Genomic DNA, 17,798 nt, shown 5'->3' with positions numbered 1-17,798 from the left:
AAAAGGTTGGGAAACACTGCTTTAAGTCTCTCTATGGTATTTTCAATTGTTAGATAACTGCCTTTAAAATCTCTTTTGTTTCCTTTTAAGTTTGAAATTTCTCCTTTTAGTCTTTAAATTGGCCAACACTCATCAGCTTCAGTATTTCTCCACCTCTGTCTAGCACAAATGCTTAGATCCTATCACCCAGGTAATCCACAACCTCTCCTTTTCATCAGTCCAATTGTGACCATCCCAGTTAAGGGTGACAGAGTCATCTTCATGAGCTGATAGTTGAGAGGTTGGTGCTGGTTCTCTGGGGGTGGGGGGGTGGGTTTGCAAGCCACCTCAGATCCCCAATGGCACCTCTCTTTTCCACCGTCCTTCCAAGACGGATCTGACCTGGTTCCAATTGGTATCAGGTCTCCAAGCAGCTGAAATTCAGAGTTTCCCATCAAGTGCATCAAGTGCATAGGAAACCCATACTGCAGATATAATCACCATATAAGGCGCATGACTATTGACCCTTTCATTAGCCCAACCCTTTTCAAAATCTTCTAATTTTTTTGCGTCCATATGCCTCTTCTTCCTTTTCACTATTTGACAGTACACAACCAAAATAATATGTAATATGTCCTTTAATTTGCCCATCTTTAATCTCATCATTGTTTTTATCCCCATATTCTGGAGTCTGTTCCATCTGTACATTTGATTCATCTTGTTCTTCAACATCTTCTTCTCCAGCTCTGTAGTAAGCAATTTTACTGCAATCCTTGTCAGTAATTTCCTTGTCATCTGAAGCTTCCTGTGATCCTCCTTCAATTTCATTTGTAGATTCAGTAGAGTCCTTTACTGCCTCATTACATTCCTTAAAGCTTCTGTGAAGATTATTATACAAATCCCTTAACTCCTCATCTCTATCTCTTCTGTATTTGCAAAAGTGGCTTTTTATAGTCCAGCTGTCTATAGATCTTTCAAAATCCTGTAAAAGTCACATTCAAGTACTCCAAATATCAGGATCCCCCTTTTGCCCTCTCTTCTCCCTTTTAAGTTCATTTAAAGTTGAAACACTTCTTTATCACATTTTGTAATGCAAAAAGTCAACAGCAAAACTCCATTTAGTCCAAATAGTTTCAAAGTCACAGCTGAATAAACAAAGGGTTCAAACACAAACACTTTATCATGAATAAATCCTCCACCAGCAGAGAGCACCACTATGCAGACCTCAAAATTCTTTTAAATCTCTTTTCTATCTTTTTTTCTTAAAATACCTTTTAAATCCAAAGAGAATTAAAACTTTCAATTTTTAAATTCCTTTTAGCTCCAACTTTTTAAGTACTCATTCCAACATGGGTTTTATTTATAACTTTTTAAGCCCATTCAATGCCAATTGAAAATTTCTGATATCAATTTAGCCTCTTCACCCAACTTCTCTCTATATTTTCTCCATTAATCAAAAAGAAAGTTTTTTTAAAAAAAAATTCATCCAGCAAAAAGGCTCACCATGCGCAGCGATTTTCTGTCTCTTCATCCTCCAGCCCAGTGATTTTCAACCTTTTTTGAGCCGTGGCACATATTTTACATTTACAAAATCCTGGGGCATACCACCAACCAAAATGACACAAAATGACACTCTAACACAATACATATTATACATATAGTTAATAATATAGTTTCTAAATGTATTTATACTCACTCGCCGCGGCCACACAATGACAAGTGCGTGGCAGCCCGAGCGGGGCCTTCCTGGATATGGATGAGAGGCGGACTGCTATTGGTTCATTGCTAGTGGTCGGGATGAATCCTAGAAGGTGATTGGTCAGTGAGTGTTCCCTGTGCCTCCACTTTTCCTGTCACTGATAGCTGGAGGGATTGTGAGGGAATGTTTATGTTCGGATGGAGGTGGCTGGCGGTGGGGTGGATGAATGGCCTCCGTGGACCGTATCTGGCATGTGAGCTGTAGTTTGGGGACCTATGTTTAATTTCCCCACAGCACACCTGACCATGTCTTGCGGCACACTAGTGTGCCGCAGCAAACTGGTTGAAAAACACTGCTCCAGCACAACACTTACATTCCCTTTCTTCCCAGATGACTTCCAGCTTTATAGTCCAATCTTTCCATTATGTTGCAGCAGCTAGGAGTGGCTACCTGCTTTCATACTGCTGCCGACGGAGGATCTAGGCCAGCTCTCCGTGGGGTATGCAGACGTCAAAAACAGACTTCCGACCAAGTCCCCTTCTTCACCTCCACTTCAGGGAGGATCTGGGCTGATTCAGAACCAAATCAGCACCCCCAAACGGTGGGGATTTGGTGTTTCCCCATGGAGTGCAAGGAACGGTGGTTGACCACGACCCTCTCTTTCAGAAAAATATATAAAGAGGGAGAGGAAGCACTACAGCTTAGTTCTTAAGATATTATAGATATTGTTTTTATTCATATTTAAAGGAATATTAATGGTGAATTTAATTAGAGGACAATTTGGTTTATCTGGATGACAAAATTAGAAAGGAGGCAGTAAGGGAGTAAGATTGATTCTGAAAATTAAATAGATGGAAGTAAGAATTTGTTGTTGATTATATATGATTTACTAATTCAATACTATTTTATTGTAACAAAAATGGAAGGTATGTTATATTGTAAGAATTTAGGTGGTGAGAAAAAAAACTTTTCTGAGAGGAAACCCATATCATTTGTCCATGCCTCTTTCCCTGTATTTTAGATCCTGAAAGTAAGGCAAAGCAATCTCCCTCTATAATTATATTCTCTATGTATCTGCAACGTTTTTCAATTTTGAAAGTGAAAGAAATAATTTTCCTTTCCATACTTTTTCTGCTAATTAGTGTCACGGATATCAATTTTTTATATTTACTCACAGATCAGGCACACCATGGTCCAGAGAGTCTTCAGTTTGATTTTTGCTGTGAACAGAATCACATTCCTGTATTTGACCTACTTCTTCCTCTGTTATTATATCAAACATTGCATCATCTGTAGACTTTGTAACTGTGCCAGAAGCAGAAGATACAAAAATATTATTTGTGTATTAGGAAAACTTCATTTTGGGGTAATAATTGTAGGTTTGGCTGCCAGAAAGGATATTAAACAAATTGCATTGATATTTCACCAACAATTTCTTATGTATTGCATTCCAAAAAGTAACCACTACATGTAGAATGATAGTCTCCAAGATGTTTTTAAAGTTGCTGCTTCTAATAGCAAACAGAACATATTCATTCCTGCCTAGAATAGAATAGAATAGAATAGAAGTTAGAAGGGACCTTGGAGATCTTCTAGTCCAACCCTTTACTTAGGCAGAAAATCCTATACCCTTTCAGACAAATGGTTATCCAATCTCTTCTTAAATCTAATAATCCACATAATCTGCTTAATCCACATAAAGTTCCATAAAGGTAGATTCTTTTTCGAGCTGAAGGACAACCAATTCCTTTGATGGATTTTGAATGCTGTATATGTACTATTAAGGTTCTAATACAGCAGTGGATTGCTACCGGAACAGGTCATTCTACAGACTGGTAGAGCACACAGCTCCATGTGACTGGTGGGTGTGTCTGTGTGAGATTTGGCTGCAAATTCTGCGTCCCATTGGGATTGGGCAGCATAGAAGTTAAATAAATAAAGAATAAAATATTGCACGAGGATGCTTGCGCATGTGATATTTTGCCAATTTTCAGTGTTTTTTTGCTTCCATGCATGCGCGGAAGCAAAGAAATCACCCAAAATTGGCGAATCTCTTGCGCGTGAGCATCCTCATGTGAGATTTGGCTTCCTGTGCACGCGCAGAAGCCAAATCTCGTGCAGACACACACATGCACCCCGGACGCACATGCTGCACCATCACTGGAAGCATACCAGGAGCGCCGGCAATGAGGAATCCTTGCCTGTCCTAACACCTACAAACTATCTGAACATGAATAAAGCATGCATTTGAAAGGAAATCCAAAAGCTTTAGGGTCTGAAGTTTTTGTAAAGTGACAGTAAATTCTGAAAAATATATTGAAGCTCACCCAAAATTTTGTGAACCAGGGACAATGGTGATGCCAGCAGACTTGATGAAGAGGATTCTTTTGGTGTCAAGATTAACTCAGAATTAAACGGACTGGTAGTTACTTTTCTAAAACAAGCTCGACAACAGCGTTCTTTCTTTCCAGTTTGCTTTGAAAGGGCATAATTGTTGCAGCAGTAATAGCAGAAAATGCATCCACACATTCTTAAAAAAACAAGGTTAAAACATATATTTAAAACTAGCTATACCCAGCGACGTGTTGCTGTGGCTCAGTCTGGTTAATTGGAAAAGAAAGAAATGAAAAAGTACAAGTGTAAATTTTTGAACCTCTTGCTCAATTTATTCAGAATAATAGAGTTTGAAGATACTTTGGAGGTGTTCTAGTCTAACCCCCCTGCTCAATTATATCACACAGTTTGAGGGGATTTATATTAGAGAGCAAGGTAACATTGGTTCATCTCTCTCCCTCCCTATTCTCCCCCCCCCCCGCCCTGGTTTAAGAGACTGGGCAGACCCATCTTCCAAAATACGAAAAAACTGGCATACCTCGCAGGGTTCTTGTTTCAAGCCAAGCTGACATTGTACATCTCTCTCTCTCCCCCTCACTTCCTGCCCCCCCCCCCAGTTTATGAGACTGGCCCGACCCATCTGCCAAAATACGGTAAGTTCCACCCAAGCATGGGTGGCAAACCCTGGTTCCTTTATTTTCTGACCATACTTTCCTTTGCAGTTGATCAACAGCCTGTAGCAGTTGATCAGCATGGCAGTTGATCAGCAGCCAATCAAAATATGCCTGCTATGTTTTTCACCAGTCTCCATGCAAAGCAACTATCTGTCTTTTAAAATGCGCCTCCTATGTTTTTCATCACGGAATGCTATGTTTTCAGCCAGTTTTTACCAGTTACAGGGGTGATATCTATATAATATATCATAAGGGTTGTGTTCGAATGGAATGCTGTGTCAAAATTTCAAAGCAGTAGGTGAAGTACTTTTTGAGATTAGCCCTGTTTAACAAAGATACATTTATATTTTTATTAATATATTTTTAAAAAATATTTTATTGATTTTTATAATATAAAAACACACACACAACATATGACATATAACATGTGCTCAGTGATTGTGCCCACCACCAGACAAACAATCATACTCCACCACCAGTCATGGGTATTTATTGTTTAAATCATTTTAACCCAAGAGCGAAATATTTATTTACATATTATACAGTGATTCCAACTTGTTTCTTATAGCTTGGTCTCAGATCCTACACGCCATATATCGTCTTACCTTGTCCCATCGTCCCATCAGCCATTGCAAATCAATTTCATTAGTCAAATTCATCCTTTTGTCCATAATCTCAAATTGAATGTGGTCCACCATGTACCTATACCAATTTTGCATTGTCCATTTTGTCGCGTCTTTCCACCCCAAGACTATTACCACCTGAGCACTTTCTATCGCTGCTCGTTTTATTTCTCTGAATTCTCCCATCTCACTACTTTTAACTAATACTGCCATTTCCTTAGTAATCGTCCATCTTATATTTAATATCCTATTAATATCCTCTTGCACTTTTTGCCAAATGTTCGGCACTACCGGGCATTCCCAGAGCATAGGCATAAACACTCCTTTATCTTGGCACCCATGCCAACAGATACCTTTAACATTCTGCTGAAAGTGTGCAAGTTGAACAGGTGTGTAATACCACTTATGCAATATTTTCCTTCTCATTTCCCTAACTCTTGTACTCTTAATTTTCCTTATATTCTCTATTATATTTTCCATCTCTTGCACCTCGTACTTGTATCTCATTTTTGCCACCATTTAATCAATCCTTGGATCACATCCCCGTCTGACTTCACTAACATCTTATATATATTGCTTGCTTGTGTCTTTGTACCCTCACTTTTTTCTCTTATTATTTTCTCTAACTCTATCTCCTCCCTAAATAGTGCTTCTTTATTCTCCCTTTCATTTAGATATTTACATATTGCGTTTGTTTGTAGCCATCTTCCCTTATCCAACCACCTTTCTATACGATTTCTACTTGGCCTCCCATCCTTCTCATATAACTGTTCTATCTTAGTTACCCTCTTCCCTTCAACTCTCCTATAACCCTATTTAAATTTGTTTAATTATCTCTATTTATTACATAAAGTGATGACAGTTTCGATTTATATAATCCTATTTTCCCCTGCTGTTTTTTCCAAATTTCCATAGTCCCTTTCATGGGACTTATTAATTTATCTAAGTCGCTCCTATTCCACTTTATAAAAATTAATTCTCTATTCTTCATCCCGTTTATCTGTTTTTCCAGTTTCACCCATTTATTTTCGAATAATTGCAGCTCCATTAATCTTTCAATTTGAAAAGCTTCCCTATACAACTCCAAACAAGGAATTTCCCATCCACCCTCTTTTTCATTCGCAATTAACCACTTTTTTCTTATTCTTGGTCTCTTATCTTCTTCAACCCAATAATTAAAATTTTTATCCCACTCTCTAAACTTGGATGCTAATAACAGGTACATCATTTTGGGGTTGAAACAGGTACATCATTTTGGGAATTTTCATCATTTTCAAGGCTCTTATTTTAGAGATTCTCCTTAGCCCTTTCTCTTTCCACTCCTCATCTGTTTCAACATTTTCCTCCATATTAATCTATAATTCACCTCCTCGATTTTCTAACTTCTAGTCCTAACTTCAACCCTGATTCTTTCCTAATTTCTATCTGCTCTCTCAGACCTGTATTTAAACACATAATCTCTGATTTTTTCATATTGACCGACAATCCTGATTCCTGTTTAAACTTTTGTAAAATATTTCTTATACCTTTAATCATCTCCATCGGGGTCTGGGTCAATATAATTGCATCGTCTGCAAATAGCTTTAATTTCATTTTTATTTCCCCTATTTTATATCCTACCCAAGTGTTATCTTGTCTTATCTTATTAGCTAATGTCTCTTTTAATTCTTTGCGTTCTTTGTCCATTCACCCTTATATATGCTTCATTCCCTTTATAAATCTCTTTTATAGTTTCACAAAATATATCCCCCATATTTAATTCCTTACATAGTTTATATAAATAGCTATGGTTAACTTTATCAAAAGCTTTATAAACATCTAATTTCAAAATTTCCAATTTCCTTTTAGTAACGGTAGCATGGTGCATCACATTTATTACATTTCTAATTGGTTCACTTATTTTTGTTCCCTTCACAAATCCATATTGATCCTCTTCAATTATTTTTGTAAAGTATTTTCAAGTCTATTTGCCAATATCTTCATAAATATTTTATAATCTTGATTTGCCAAGCTGATAGGACGGTAGAACCCAGGCTCTCTTAGATATCGATCCATCTTCGGGATAGTAACAATCTCTGAAAGCTTCCATGTCTGCTGGATATCATGAGTTAACAATATATAATTAAACAGTTTCCCCAAATGCAGCAACAATACATTCATATAAGTTTTATAAAATTCCCCTGTAAACCCATCCGGGCCCAGTGCTTTGGCTTGTTTTAACCCTTTATTTAGAAACATAGAAACATAGAAGTCTGACGGCAGAAAAAGACCTCATGGTCCATCTAGTCTGCCCTTATACTATTTTCTGTATTTTATCTTAGGATGGATATATGTTTATCCCAGGCATGTTTAAATTCAGTTACTGTGGATTTATCTACCACATCTGCTGGAAGTTTGTTCCAAGGATCTACTACTCTTTCAGTAAAATAATATTTTCTCATGTTGCTTTTGATCTTTCCCCCAACTAACTTCAGATTGTGTCCCCTTGTTCTTGTGTTCACTTTCCTATTAAAAACACTTCCCTCCTGGACCTTATTTAACCCTTTAATATATTTAAATGTTTCGATCATGTCCCCCCTTTTCCTTCTTTCCTCCAGACTATACAGATTGAGTTCATTAAGTCTTTCCTGATACGTTTTATGCTTAAGACCTTCCACCATTCTTGTAGCCCGTCTTTGGACCTGTTCAATTTTGTCAATATCTTTTTGTAGGTGAGGTCTCCAGAACTGAACACAGTATTCCAAATGTGGTCTCACCAGCATTCTATATAGTGGGATCATAATCTCCCTCTTCCTGCTTGTTATACCTCTAGCTATGCAGCCAAGCATCCTACTTGCTTTCCCTACCGCCTGACTGCACTGTTCACCCATTTTGAGACTGTCAGAAATCACTACCCCTAAATCCTTTTCTTTTGAAGTATTTGCCAACACTGAACTGCCAATACAATACTCAGATTGAGGATTCCTTTTCCCCAAGTGCATTATTTTACATTTGGAAACATTAAACTGCAGTTTCCATTGCTTAGACCATTTATCTAGTAAAGCTAAATCATTTACCATATTACAGACGCCTCCAGGAATATCAACCCTATTGCACACTTTAGAGTCATCGGCAAATAGGCAAACTTTCCCTACCAAACCTTCCCCTATGTCACTCACAAATATATTAAAAAGAATAGGACCCAGAACAGATCCTTGTGGCACACCGCTTGTAACCTGACTCTGCTCAGAATACTCGCCATTAACAATAACTCTCTGATGTCTACGCTTCAGCCAGCTGCAAATCCATTGAACTATCCAGGGATTAAGTCCAATCTTCACTAATTTATCTATCAGCTCTTTATGTGGAACCGTATCAAAGGCTTTGCTGAAGTCCAGGTAGGCAATATCCACGGCACCACCTTCATCCAACACCTTTGTGACATAGTCAAAGAAATCAATGAGATTAGTCTGACATGATTTGCCTTCAGTAAAGCCATGCTGATTTGGGTCTAATAAGTTATTGTTTTTTAGGTGCTGATTTATCCTCTTTTTGAGTAGAGTCTCCATCATTTTAACTACAACTGATGTCAAGCTAACTGGCCTGTAGTTACCAGCTTCTTCTCTACTGCCCTTCTTGTGAATAGGCACAACACTGGCCATTCTCCAATCCTCAGGAACTTCTCCTGTTAACAAGGATTGGTTAAACAAATCAGTCAGGGGAGTAGCAATGACAGATCTGAGTTCTTTAAGAACTCTGGGGTGGATGCCATCTGGACCCATTGCCTTATTTATCTTTAATCGTTCAAGTTCTTCTAAGACATCGGCTTCTAAGATCACTGGAGCTGAATCCGTACAGCTGGAAGCAATGCTATATCCCTCTATAGTATTATTTTGTAAGGTGTCTTTTGAGAAAACTGAACAGAAGTAGCTATTGAAATGGTCAGCGATCTCCTTATTCCCATTAATGCATGTATTATTCCCGGTACTAAGCTTCGTGATGCCGCAGTTTTTCTTCTTCTTATCATTAATATATCTGAAGAAGGTTTTATCCCCCTTCTTTACAGATTTGGCAATTTCTTCCTCTTTTGAGGCTTTAGCAGCATATATGATCTGTTTCGCCTCCTTCTGTCTCATTTTATATACCTCCCTATCAGCTATACTTCCAGACTCTTTATACCTCCTATAGGCAGCCTTTTTTTCATTGACTATAGCCCTTACATCATTGCTAAACCATAGCGGTTTCTTCTTCCTTTTACCTTTAGTTATTTGTCTTACATACAGTCCAGTGGCTTTTAAGATTGCCTTTTTTAATACAGTCCACTGGATGCTCGCTCCTGCCATTTTATCCCTCCCCTTTAATTCATTATCTAAATATTCTCCCATTGCATTAAAATTTGTTTTTCTGAAATCCAATACTTTGGTTGCATTATAGGATTGCTCACAATGAGTTTTTACATCAAACCACAAACATAGATGGTCACTGCAACCTAAATTTTCTCCCACCTTGACATCTGAAACCCAATTCCCATTCGTAAAAACTAAATCTAGAATATTCTCCCCTCTAGTTGGTGTCTTAACCAGCTGTGCCAGAGCTGCTCCTGTAAAGGCCTCTACTATATTCTTACTTTTGCATGTAAGGGCACTGGGGATATTCCAGTCAACATCAGGCATGTTGAAATCACCCATAACCACAATATCTCCCTTTACTGCCATTTGGGTAATTTCATCCACCATCTTGTTGTCATATTCCTCGGATTGCCCTGGAGGCCTATAGATCACCCCAATTCTAATGACAGAACCTTCTTTATTTTGCATGCAAATCCAGAGAGTCTCTAGATCTTGACACGTATTTTGAATTAGTGTTGTTTTTAGACTTTCTTTAATATAAATGGCTACTCCACCTCCCCTTCTCTCTATTCTATCCTTCCTATACAGTGTATATCCTGGTATGGATATTTCCCATTCATTAGAATCCTTAAACCATGTCTCAGTTATGGCAACCAGGTCCAAATTATCTCTAGATATTATGGCCATTAATTCACAGAGCTTGTTGCTCAAGCTTCGAGCATTTGTGCACATTACCCGAAGAACATTATTTACTCTAGCAATTTCATCTTGTGTAATTTCTGCATTCAATATTTATTTTTCCTCTTCACTTACTATTGTCCCAACATTGAGGACTCCTATATTAACCTGCTCCTCTTTATACAAATCCTCATATTTTCTCATTATCTTCTCTAGCTGCTCTTTACCATATCTAACCTCTCCACTAGGGTCTCTCAGTGCTAATATACATGATTTTTCTTTCCTCCTCTTCAACTGTCTTGCCATTTGTCATTCTCATCTTGTTCCATTGCATCTCATCATACACCATCAATTGTTTCCTTTTCAATTTCAATAAACTATTCCAATCCCTACTCTTAGTTAATCTTAGCTGCTCTTGTATCAAGTCTATTTCCCTTATCTTCATTTACTATTGCAACTTCAAACTGTCAATATTTATTTATTTATTTGTTTGATTGATTTTTATGCCATCCTTCTCCTTAGACTCAGGGCGGCTTACAACATGTTAGCAATAGCACTTTTTAATAGAGCCAGCATATTGCCTTCGCAATCTGGGTCCTCATTTTACCCGCCTCGGAAGGATGGAACACTGAGATTTGTTATGAGATTTGAACCACTGATCTGCAGATCTAGCAGTCAGCTTTAGTGGCCTGCAGAACTGTACTCTACCCACTGCGCCACCTCGGCTCATATGAATAAATGAATGGTTGCAAGTTGAGTACTTACTGTATGATCAAATACTGAATTTAAAGTAAAGCAACATTACTGAAGATTCTGGAGTATACAAATACTATTCCTACAGACTTCTTGTATTTGATGAAACATATCTTAGTAATAGCTTAATAAAATAATAGTAACAATTTCTTTTGGTCTGAATCACTAAAACCTTGTGAGTGTTTCACATGCAAGTGCAATTAATTCAGCACTTCAGACAACTTACAATCTTACCCTAAAATCAATCCACAGAGAATACAGAGTCCTTCAATGAACTCTGTATTCAATGACACTGACATCCATAGCAGATTAAGTGAAGGGTTTTAAAAAAGGATACAGGTAAGATGGCAGCATAACTGAAGCCCCTGCCATTTGTAGGCAACATGTCATTGATGCACATATAAAAGATCAGAATTTGACTATGCTGCTATTATTGCAGTTTTGTCTTTAAAAAAAATAAATCACCCAATCACTACAAAATGCCAGTGTATGTAATTCTACTAGGATTGTCAAAATCCATCATAATTGCTATGATTTGCATAGATGATTGCCTTCAAACCTACCTCTTCTGTATTATGACTTTACTAGAATATTGGCAGAAATTAAAATGAGATGAATCAGTTGAAGTTTTATCACACTAAATCAGACCATTAGTTCATTTCATTTTAACATGGTCAGCCTTTATAATGATTAAAGTACTAGATAATGCTAGATACACACTTTTAGAATAGAAAATGAGATTTTCTGCTATTCCTCAAATCATTCCTTTTTCTTGAATATTCACTGTGAAGATCATAATTGCATTATCCTATCACATACTGTTGGGCAGTTTAGACAGTACCTCTTAAGTACCTCTACTTAAGAACTTAATTCATTCTGTGACCAGGTTATTAAGCAGAAACTTTATTAAAAGCAAATAAAGCATGCAAACCCATTAGGAAAGAAATAAAAGCTCAGAATTTGGCTGGGAGGAGGAAGAGGAAGAAGAGGAGGAGGAGAGTCGCTGCTGAAGGAAGAACGTGAGATGAGGGGAATAAAAAAATCCAAAACTTTAAAGCTTAAAAAAAAAAGAGAGGGACTCTGAGGCAGCGAGTAGGGGCACGCACCTCCAATACACCCGGCAGGAGGCTGCCTCCCATACACTGTCTGCTGCTGCTAACTGCTGCCTCTTCCTTCCCATGCTGAAGGGCTCCCCTCTCCTCTCGCTTTGTAGTCGGCGCCTTTCCTTCGCTGAGGTGACTCCTCGGCTGCCCAGCATGAAGGGAGCGTTTCTTTTCTCTGGGCATTGGCAGAGGTTTATTCCCTGTCCAAGCGCCCAGAGAAAGTAAAATGCTTTTATTTGCTCTGGACTGCCAAAGCCTCCGTAAGTGCCACCAAAAGGCTCCTCTGGCAGCCCAAATGGCCGTAATTAAAGGGAGAATGCCAGGAAACTGGCCGGCCTTTGTGCCGCTCTCAAATTTCCTGGGAAATTTTTCCGGGCTCGGGTTTTTAAGTGGAAAATGGTTCTTAAGTACAGGCAAAAAAATCTTGAACACTTGGTTCTTATCTAGAAAAGTTCTTAAGTAGAGGCATTCTTAAGTAGAGGTACCACTGTATATAAGTTATTTTTAGCCATACTGTATATATATTGGGAATAAAGCTCATCTGATGAAACATAAAGAAAACATGAACATCTGATTTAATAGCATACTTTGTCTTACTATCCCTGGAACTGAAACTCTAAATATCTTTGCAATAGTATTACTATTTGTTAGTGTGTAAGAAATTATGAGCTGGGATAGTCATAACAAGTCAGCCAATGGGAACTATTTGGTGATTGAGAGCCATGTCAGACAGCTCAGAGCCTGGGTGTAGCTTAGCTTGACTGATCTGTATATATATGAGTGCTTCTGTGATTCTATTGCTTCTGTGATTATATAGATTCTGTGCTTCTGAATTCTGAGTTCTGGTTTCTGCTGCATGGGAATTGTATGCATGTATATATAGAAGCTTCTTTTATATATGAATCATGCTTTTGTGCTAGTTGGATTGTTGCAAACTCTAACACTATTTGAATAGTATTTTGGATGAAACTGAGGACAAACCTAAATTTGTGTATAATATTATATATAAAAATAATATAAAATTGTGCCGATTGTTAAATATCAGGCTAATCATTACTGCTCATATTTGTTAAATCCCCTCAAATACTAACCTGCAATGATGTCGGCGATTCATCCAACCAAATTCTTTTTGACATTCTAAGCAACTGGTGACTTCCGCATCACCAAGCCATCTTTGTTCTGCTGTGAGCTTCTGCTGGAATTCCAGGGCATCTGATTTCTTCCAAAGAACATCTTTGTCTCTTTCAAAGGCATGTATGAAGAATAATTTGTCATTTGATAATTTGTGTTTTAAAATCTTAAATCTGCTCCCCTATAGAAGAAATTCACTTTCTTTATTAAGAATTTTCTGATAAATTTGGAGTCCTGAAAGACTACTTTGACTTTTTTTATTCCCCATAATATAGAAAAAGGGTTTTTTATATAATTGCCTGCTTGGAAAATTAAAAAAAAAACCGGGGAAACTATTTCCATATTACCACCAAAGCAATTTTATGGGCAATCCATGAATTCATCAAAAGTTCAGCTTGACTTGAGTGAGACTACTTTTTAGCGCATGAGAAATGTAAGAATAAAGTAGATACATAGACACACACACACACACACTCACTTACTCACACATATCAATCAAAACCAGAATTCTTGGCTCATTAGGGAATAAGGAAACTCAATGGCACCCATTTTTCATTCATGCTTCTTTGTTTCTTCCCTTAGCACAGAGCTTCTCAAATAGTGGGGTGGGGCCCCCTGGGGGGCACAGAGTGATGCCAGGAGGGTTTGTGACCCCGGGGAAATGTGCTTTTTTGGTGGGGGGTTTTTTTTTGGGGGGGGGGGGTTGCACTGAACAATAGCACACAGCACAGAGCAGGAGATATGAAGTACAGATAACAAACCTTTAAGAGACACCATGGGAAAATATTTAACAGGGATGAAAAGAAAGGAGGAGAGAGACTGAAATAATGAGACAAATGTTACTCTCCCGAAAGCTAAGAGGAGGTGATATGATGAAGTGTATGTAGCACTTGGTTTCTCTGTGACTACGGAGGGAGACAAGGAAAGACCAATATGTTTACTGGGTCTAAAAATGTTTGTAGAGCACAGCATGAAGTCAAATAAATTAAGGCATCACTTAAACACATTACACTCCAATCACACTGATAAGCCGTTTGAGTTTTTTCAGCGAAAACATGCCAAATATTGCAAACAATCATCCCGGCGGAGAGTTGGGGCACATAAAATGCTTACTTCTTCCTGGGTGGGGCGTAACGGAAAATAATTGAAAAGCATAGAAACCAGTGGTGGGCTACTGCCCAGACAGGGGGGAACGCTTTATAGGTTATGACCTATAAAGCCCTTCATGGCATCAGACCAGAATATATCCAGGACCGCATTCTGCCGCACGAATCCTAGCGACCAGTTAGGTCCCACAGAGTTGACCTTCTCCGAATCCTGTTGACAAAACAATGTCATCTGGTGGGACCCAGGGGAAGAGCCTTCTCTGTGGTGGCCCCGACCCTCTGGAATCAACTCCCCCCAGAGATTAAGATTGCCCCCACCCTCCTTGCTTTTTGCAAACTCCTTAAAACCCACCTCTGTCGCCAGGTATGGGGAAATTGATTCCCCTGGGCCATTTCCGCTTTACGTATGGTTTGTATGAGATGTATGATTGTTTTTTATATTAAGGGTTTTAAATTGTTTTAACCATTGGATTTGTCCTGTTTTGTTGTTGTGAGCTGCTCTGAGTCTCCGGAGAGGGGCGGCATACAAATCTAATAAATAATAATAATAATAATGCAGTGGGGTAGTGAAAATGGAGCTCACCCCAGAGCACTCAATTTGCACTGAAAGATGTTGAAAGAAAATGCAGGGCGTCCTGCATAAGCCACGCCCACAGTGTGATAGTAAAAATTTTGGTAGCCCTTCACTGACAGAGACAAATAATAAACTAATTCTGTGATAAACATTATGTGTGATCTGGGACCCACATGTTGAGTCTCTTTCAACATATTATAATCATCAGCCAAGAACAAACTCCAGTTTATTTCTTAGGTGATTAGGAACTCAAGGTGATTAGGAACTCAAGGTTCCCATATAAAAACATACAAGATTGACAGCAGAAAAAGACCTCATGGTCCATCTAGTCTGCCCTTATACTATTTCCTGTATTTTATCTTAGATTAGATATATGTTTATCCCAGGCATGTTTAAATTCAGTTACTGTGGTTTTGCCAACCACGTCTGCTGAAAGTTTGTTCCAAGCATCTACTACTCTTTCAATAAAATAATATTTTCTCACATTGTTTCTGATCTTTCTCCCAACTAATCTCAGATTGTGACCCCTTGTTCTTGTGTTCACTTTCCTATTAAAAACACTTCCCTTCTGAACCTTATTTAACCGTTTAATGTATTTAAATTTCATGTAGAAGAACATAGTCTAATAAAGAATAAACTTATGAAAAAGAACCAAATAACAAGGCTACCAAACATCCAAGGAAGGTAAATTGTTATAAGCATATGGACAGAAAGCATTTGGGTCTAATGTTAAATAAACATTATTAGAGAAGAAGCACTTTTTTCTCTGCAATGTTAAATGTCAAACTATTACCCACAAACCACAGGATTTAACAAATAGTCAAACATGCAATGAAAAAATTAGTCAACACTGCAGAGTGTGATGCTATAGTTATATTGCTTCCAGTCAATTACACATGCATAAGAAAAAGATACTGAATACTTTTCAGTCTGTAAATAAATTGTTCCATTTTAGATTTAAAACAGAATGTATTTGTAGATTAGACTACCGTATATACTCGAGTATAATCCGACGCGAGTATAAGCCGAGGCACCAGTTTTTGCCACAAAAACTGGGAAAACTTATTGACCCGAGTATAAGCCGAGGTTAGAAAATGCAGTGGCTACTGGTAACTTATAAAAATGGAAACCAATAAAATTACATTAAATGTTTTAGAATATTTATTTTAAAGAAAACCAGTAAACTAGCTCTGTAAATTTAAAAGAGGGTAAACAAAAGCAATCTGGTAATAACAATAAATTAAAAAGTAAAAAAAGTAGCTCAATCAGCAACCAAGCTAAAACCTATTTCTAAACCTAACCCAGGGCTCTTTAAACTTGACAGTTTTAAGACTAGTGGACTTCAACTCCCAGAATTCCTGCACCAGCCATGCTACTTCAGGAGTAGGAGTTGAAGTCCACAAGCCTTAATCTTTCCAGGTTTGAAGACTCTTGCATTTCTAACCCTAACCCAGGGCTCTTTAAACTTGACAGTTTTAAGACTAGTGGACTTCAACTCCCAGAATTCCTGCACCAGCCATGCTACTTCAGGAGTAGGAGTTGAAGTCCACAAGCCTTAATCTTTCCAGGTTTGAAGACTCTTGCATTTCTAACCCTAACCCAGGGCTCTTTAAAATTGAGTTTTTAGAAGCCTGGAGAGAGCTCATGCTGTTCCCCTCCCCCCCCCCTTTAGCTTGCTGGCTGGCTCGTTGGCTGGATCTTCCACCCCTGATCCTCCCTCCTCCTCGTCTCCCTTTACTGCTCCATGTGTTGTGCAGGGAAGCAGATTTGCTAAAGAGATCCACTTGGGACGACAGCAGGGGGAGGAGGAGGAAAGGAACGAGCTGTTCTCCTCCTCCTTCCCCAGCTGCCGTACCAAGTGGATCCCTTTAACAAATCTGCTTCTCTCTCCGGTTGGGGGCTTCTAAAGCCTGGAGAGAGTTCATGCCGTTTCCCCCACCCCCACTTTAGCTTGCTGGCTCTCTCCTCCCCCATTTCCCTTTATTGCCCCATGTGTTGTTCCGGGAAGCAGATTTGCTAAGGGAGGGCAGCAGGGAATGCTGGAGGAGGAGGAGGAGATCCAGAGTAGCCTGCAGCCGCAGAGGAAAAGGAGGAAGAGGAAAGAAAGAAGAACCCTCGCCGACAGCATAATTATTTATTTAAGTACCGGTATTTTTAAAATAAATTTAAACTCCTTGTAGCGGCAGGAGAGCGAGAGAGAGAGAAACGAGCCTTTTCCTCGGAGGAGCAGTTGGCTGGCATCTTTGCTTGAGCTGGGGAGAGGAGGCAACGGCCCCACCCTCCCCACAGCTGCTTCTCTAGGCCGTTGCCTCCTCTCCCCGGCTCAAGCAAAGATGCCAGCCAACTCCTCCTCCTCCTCCGAGGAAAAGGCTTGTTTCTCTCTCTCGCGCTCTCCTGCCGCTACAAGGAGTTTAAATTTATTTTAAAAATACCGGTACTTAAATAAATAATTATGCTGTCGGCGAGGGTTCTTCTTTCTTTCCTTTTCCTCCTTTTCCTCTGCGGCTGCAGGCTACTCTGGATCTCCTCCTCCTCCATTCCCTGCTGCCCTCCCAAGTGGATCTCCTTAGCAAATCTGGAGCTTCTGTCTTCTCGCAAGTGCCTCCTCTCCCCGGCTCAAGCAAAGGCGCCAGCCAACCACTCGAACGGCGCGCAAGAGGGGGAAAATGGGAAGCCGGTGAGGTGGGGGGGGGGTGAGAAGACAGAAGCACGAATCCACCACCCCCCTCACTGGCTTCCCATTGCATTTTTCCCTTCTTGCATGCCGTTGGAGCTGTGGGAGGGGTGGGGCAGGTGCCTCCTCTTCCCGGCTCAAG

At 39.1% G+C, this 17,798-nt stretch overlaps 1 protein-coding gene across 5 annotated transcripts in view; it reads right to left on the bottom strand.

Annotated features, from left to right (window-relative positions):
* Nucleotides 1-17,798, bottom strand: part of FYCO1 (FYVE and coiled-coil domain autophagy adaptor 1) — a 248,555-nt gene that overhangs the window by 100,298 nt on the left and 130,459 nt on the right. For all 5 annotated transcript variants that reach the window (XM_070727677.1, XM_070727682.1, XM_070727678.1 and 2 more), the window contains exons 12-14: nucleotides 13,263-13,412; nucleotides 4,006-4,208; nucleotides 2,854-2,983 (exon numbers count right to left, since the gene is read on the bottom strand). In XM_070727677.1, coding sequence (XP_070583778.1) covers nucleotides 2,854-2,983; nucleotides 4,006-4,208; nucleotides 13,263-13,412 — 483 coding nt within the window. The remainder of the gene's footprint in view (nucleotides 1-2,853; nucleotides 2,984-4,005; nucleotides 4,209-13,262; nucleotides 13,413-17,798) is intronic.

The sequence above is a fragment of the Erythrolamprus reginae genome, chromosome Z (assembly GCF_031021105.1).
Source record: "Erythrolamprus reginae isolate rEryReg1 chromosome Z, rEryReg1.hap1, whole genome shotgun sequence".
NCBI classification, from domain to species: domain Eukaryota; kingdom Metazoa; phylum Chordata; class Lepidosauria; order Squamata; family Dipsadidae; genus Erythrolamprus; species Erythrolamprus reginae.
Note: the sequence above shows the minus strand (reverse complement) of the source record. Positions and strands in the feature narration are given on the sequence as shown.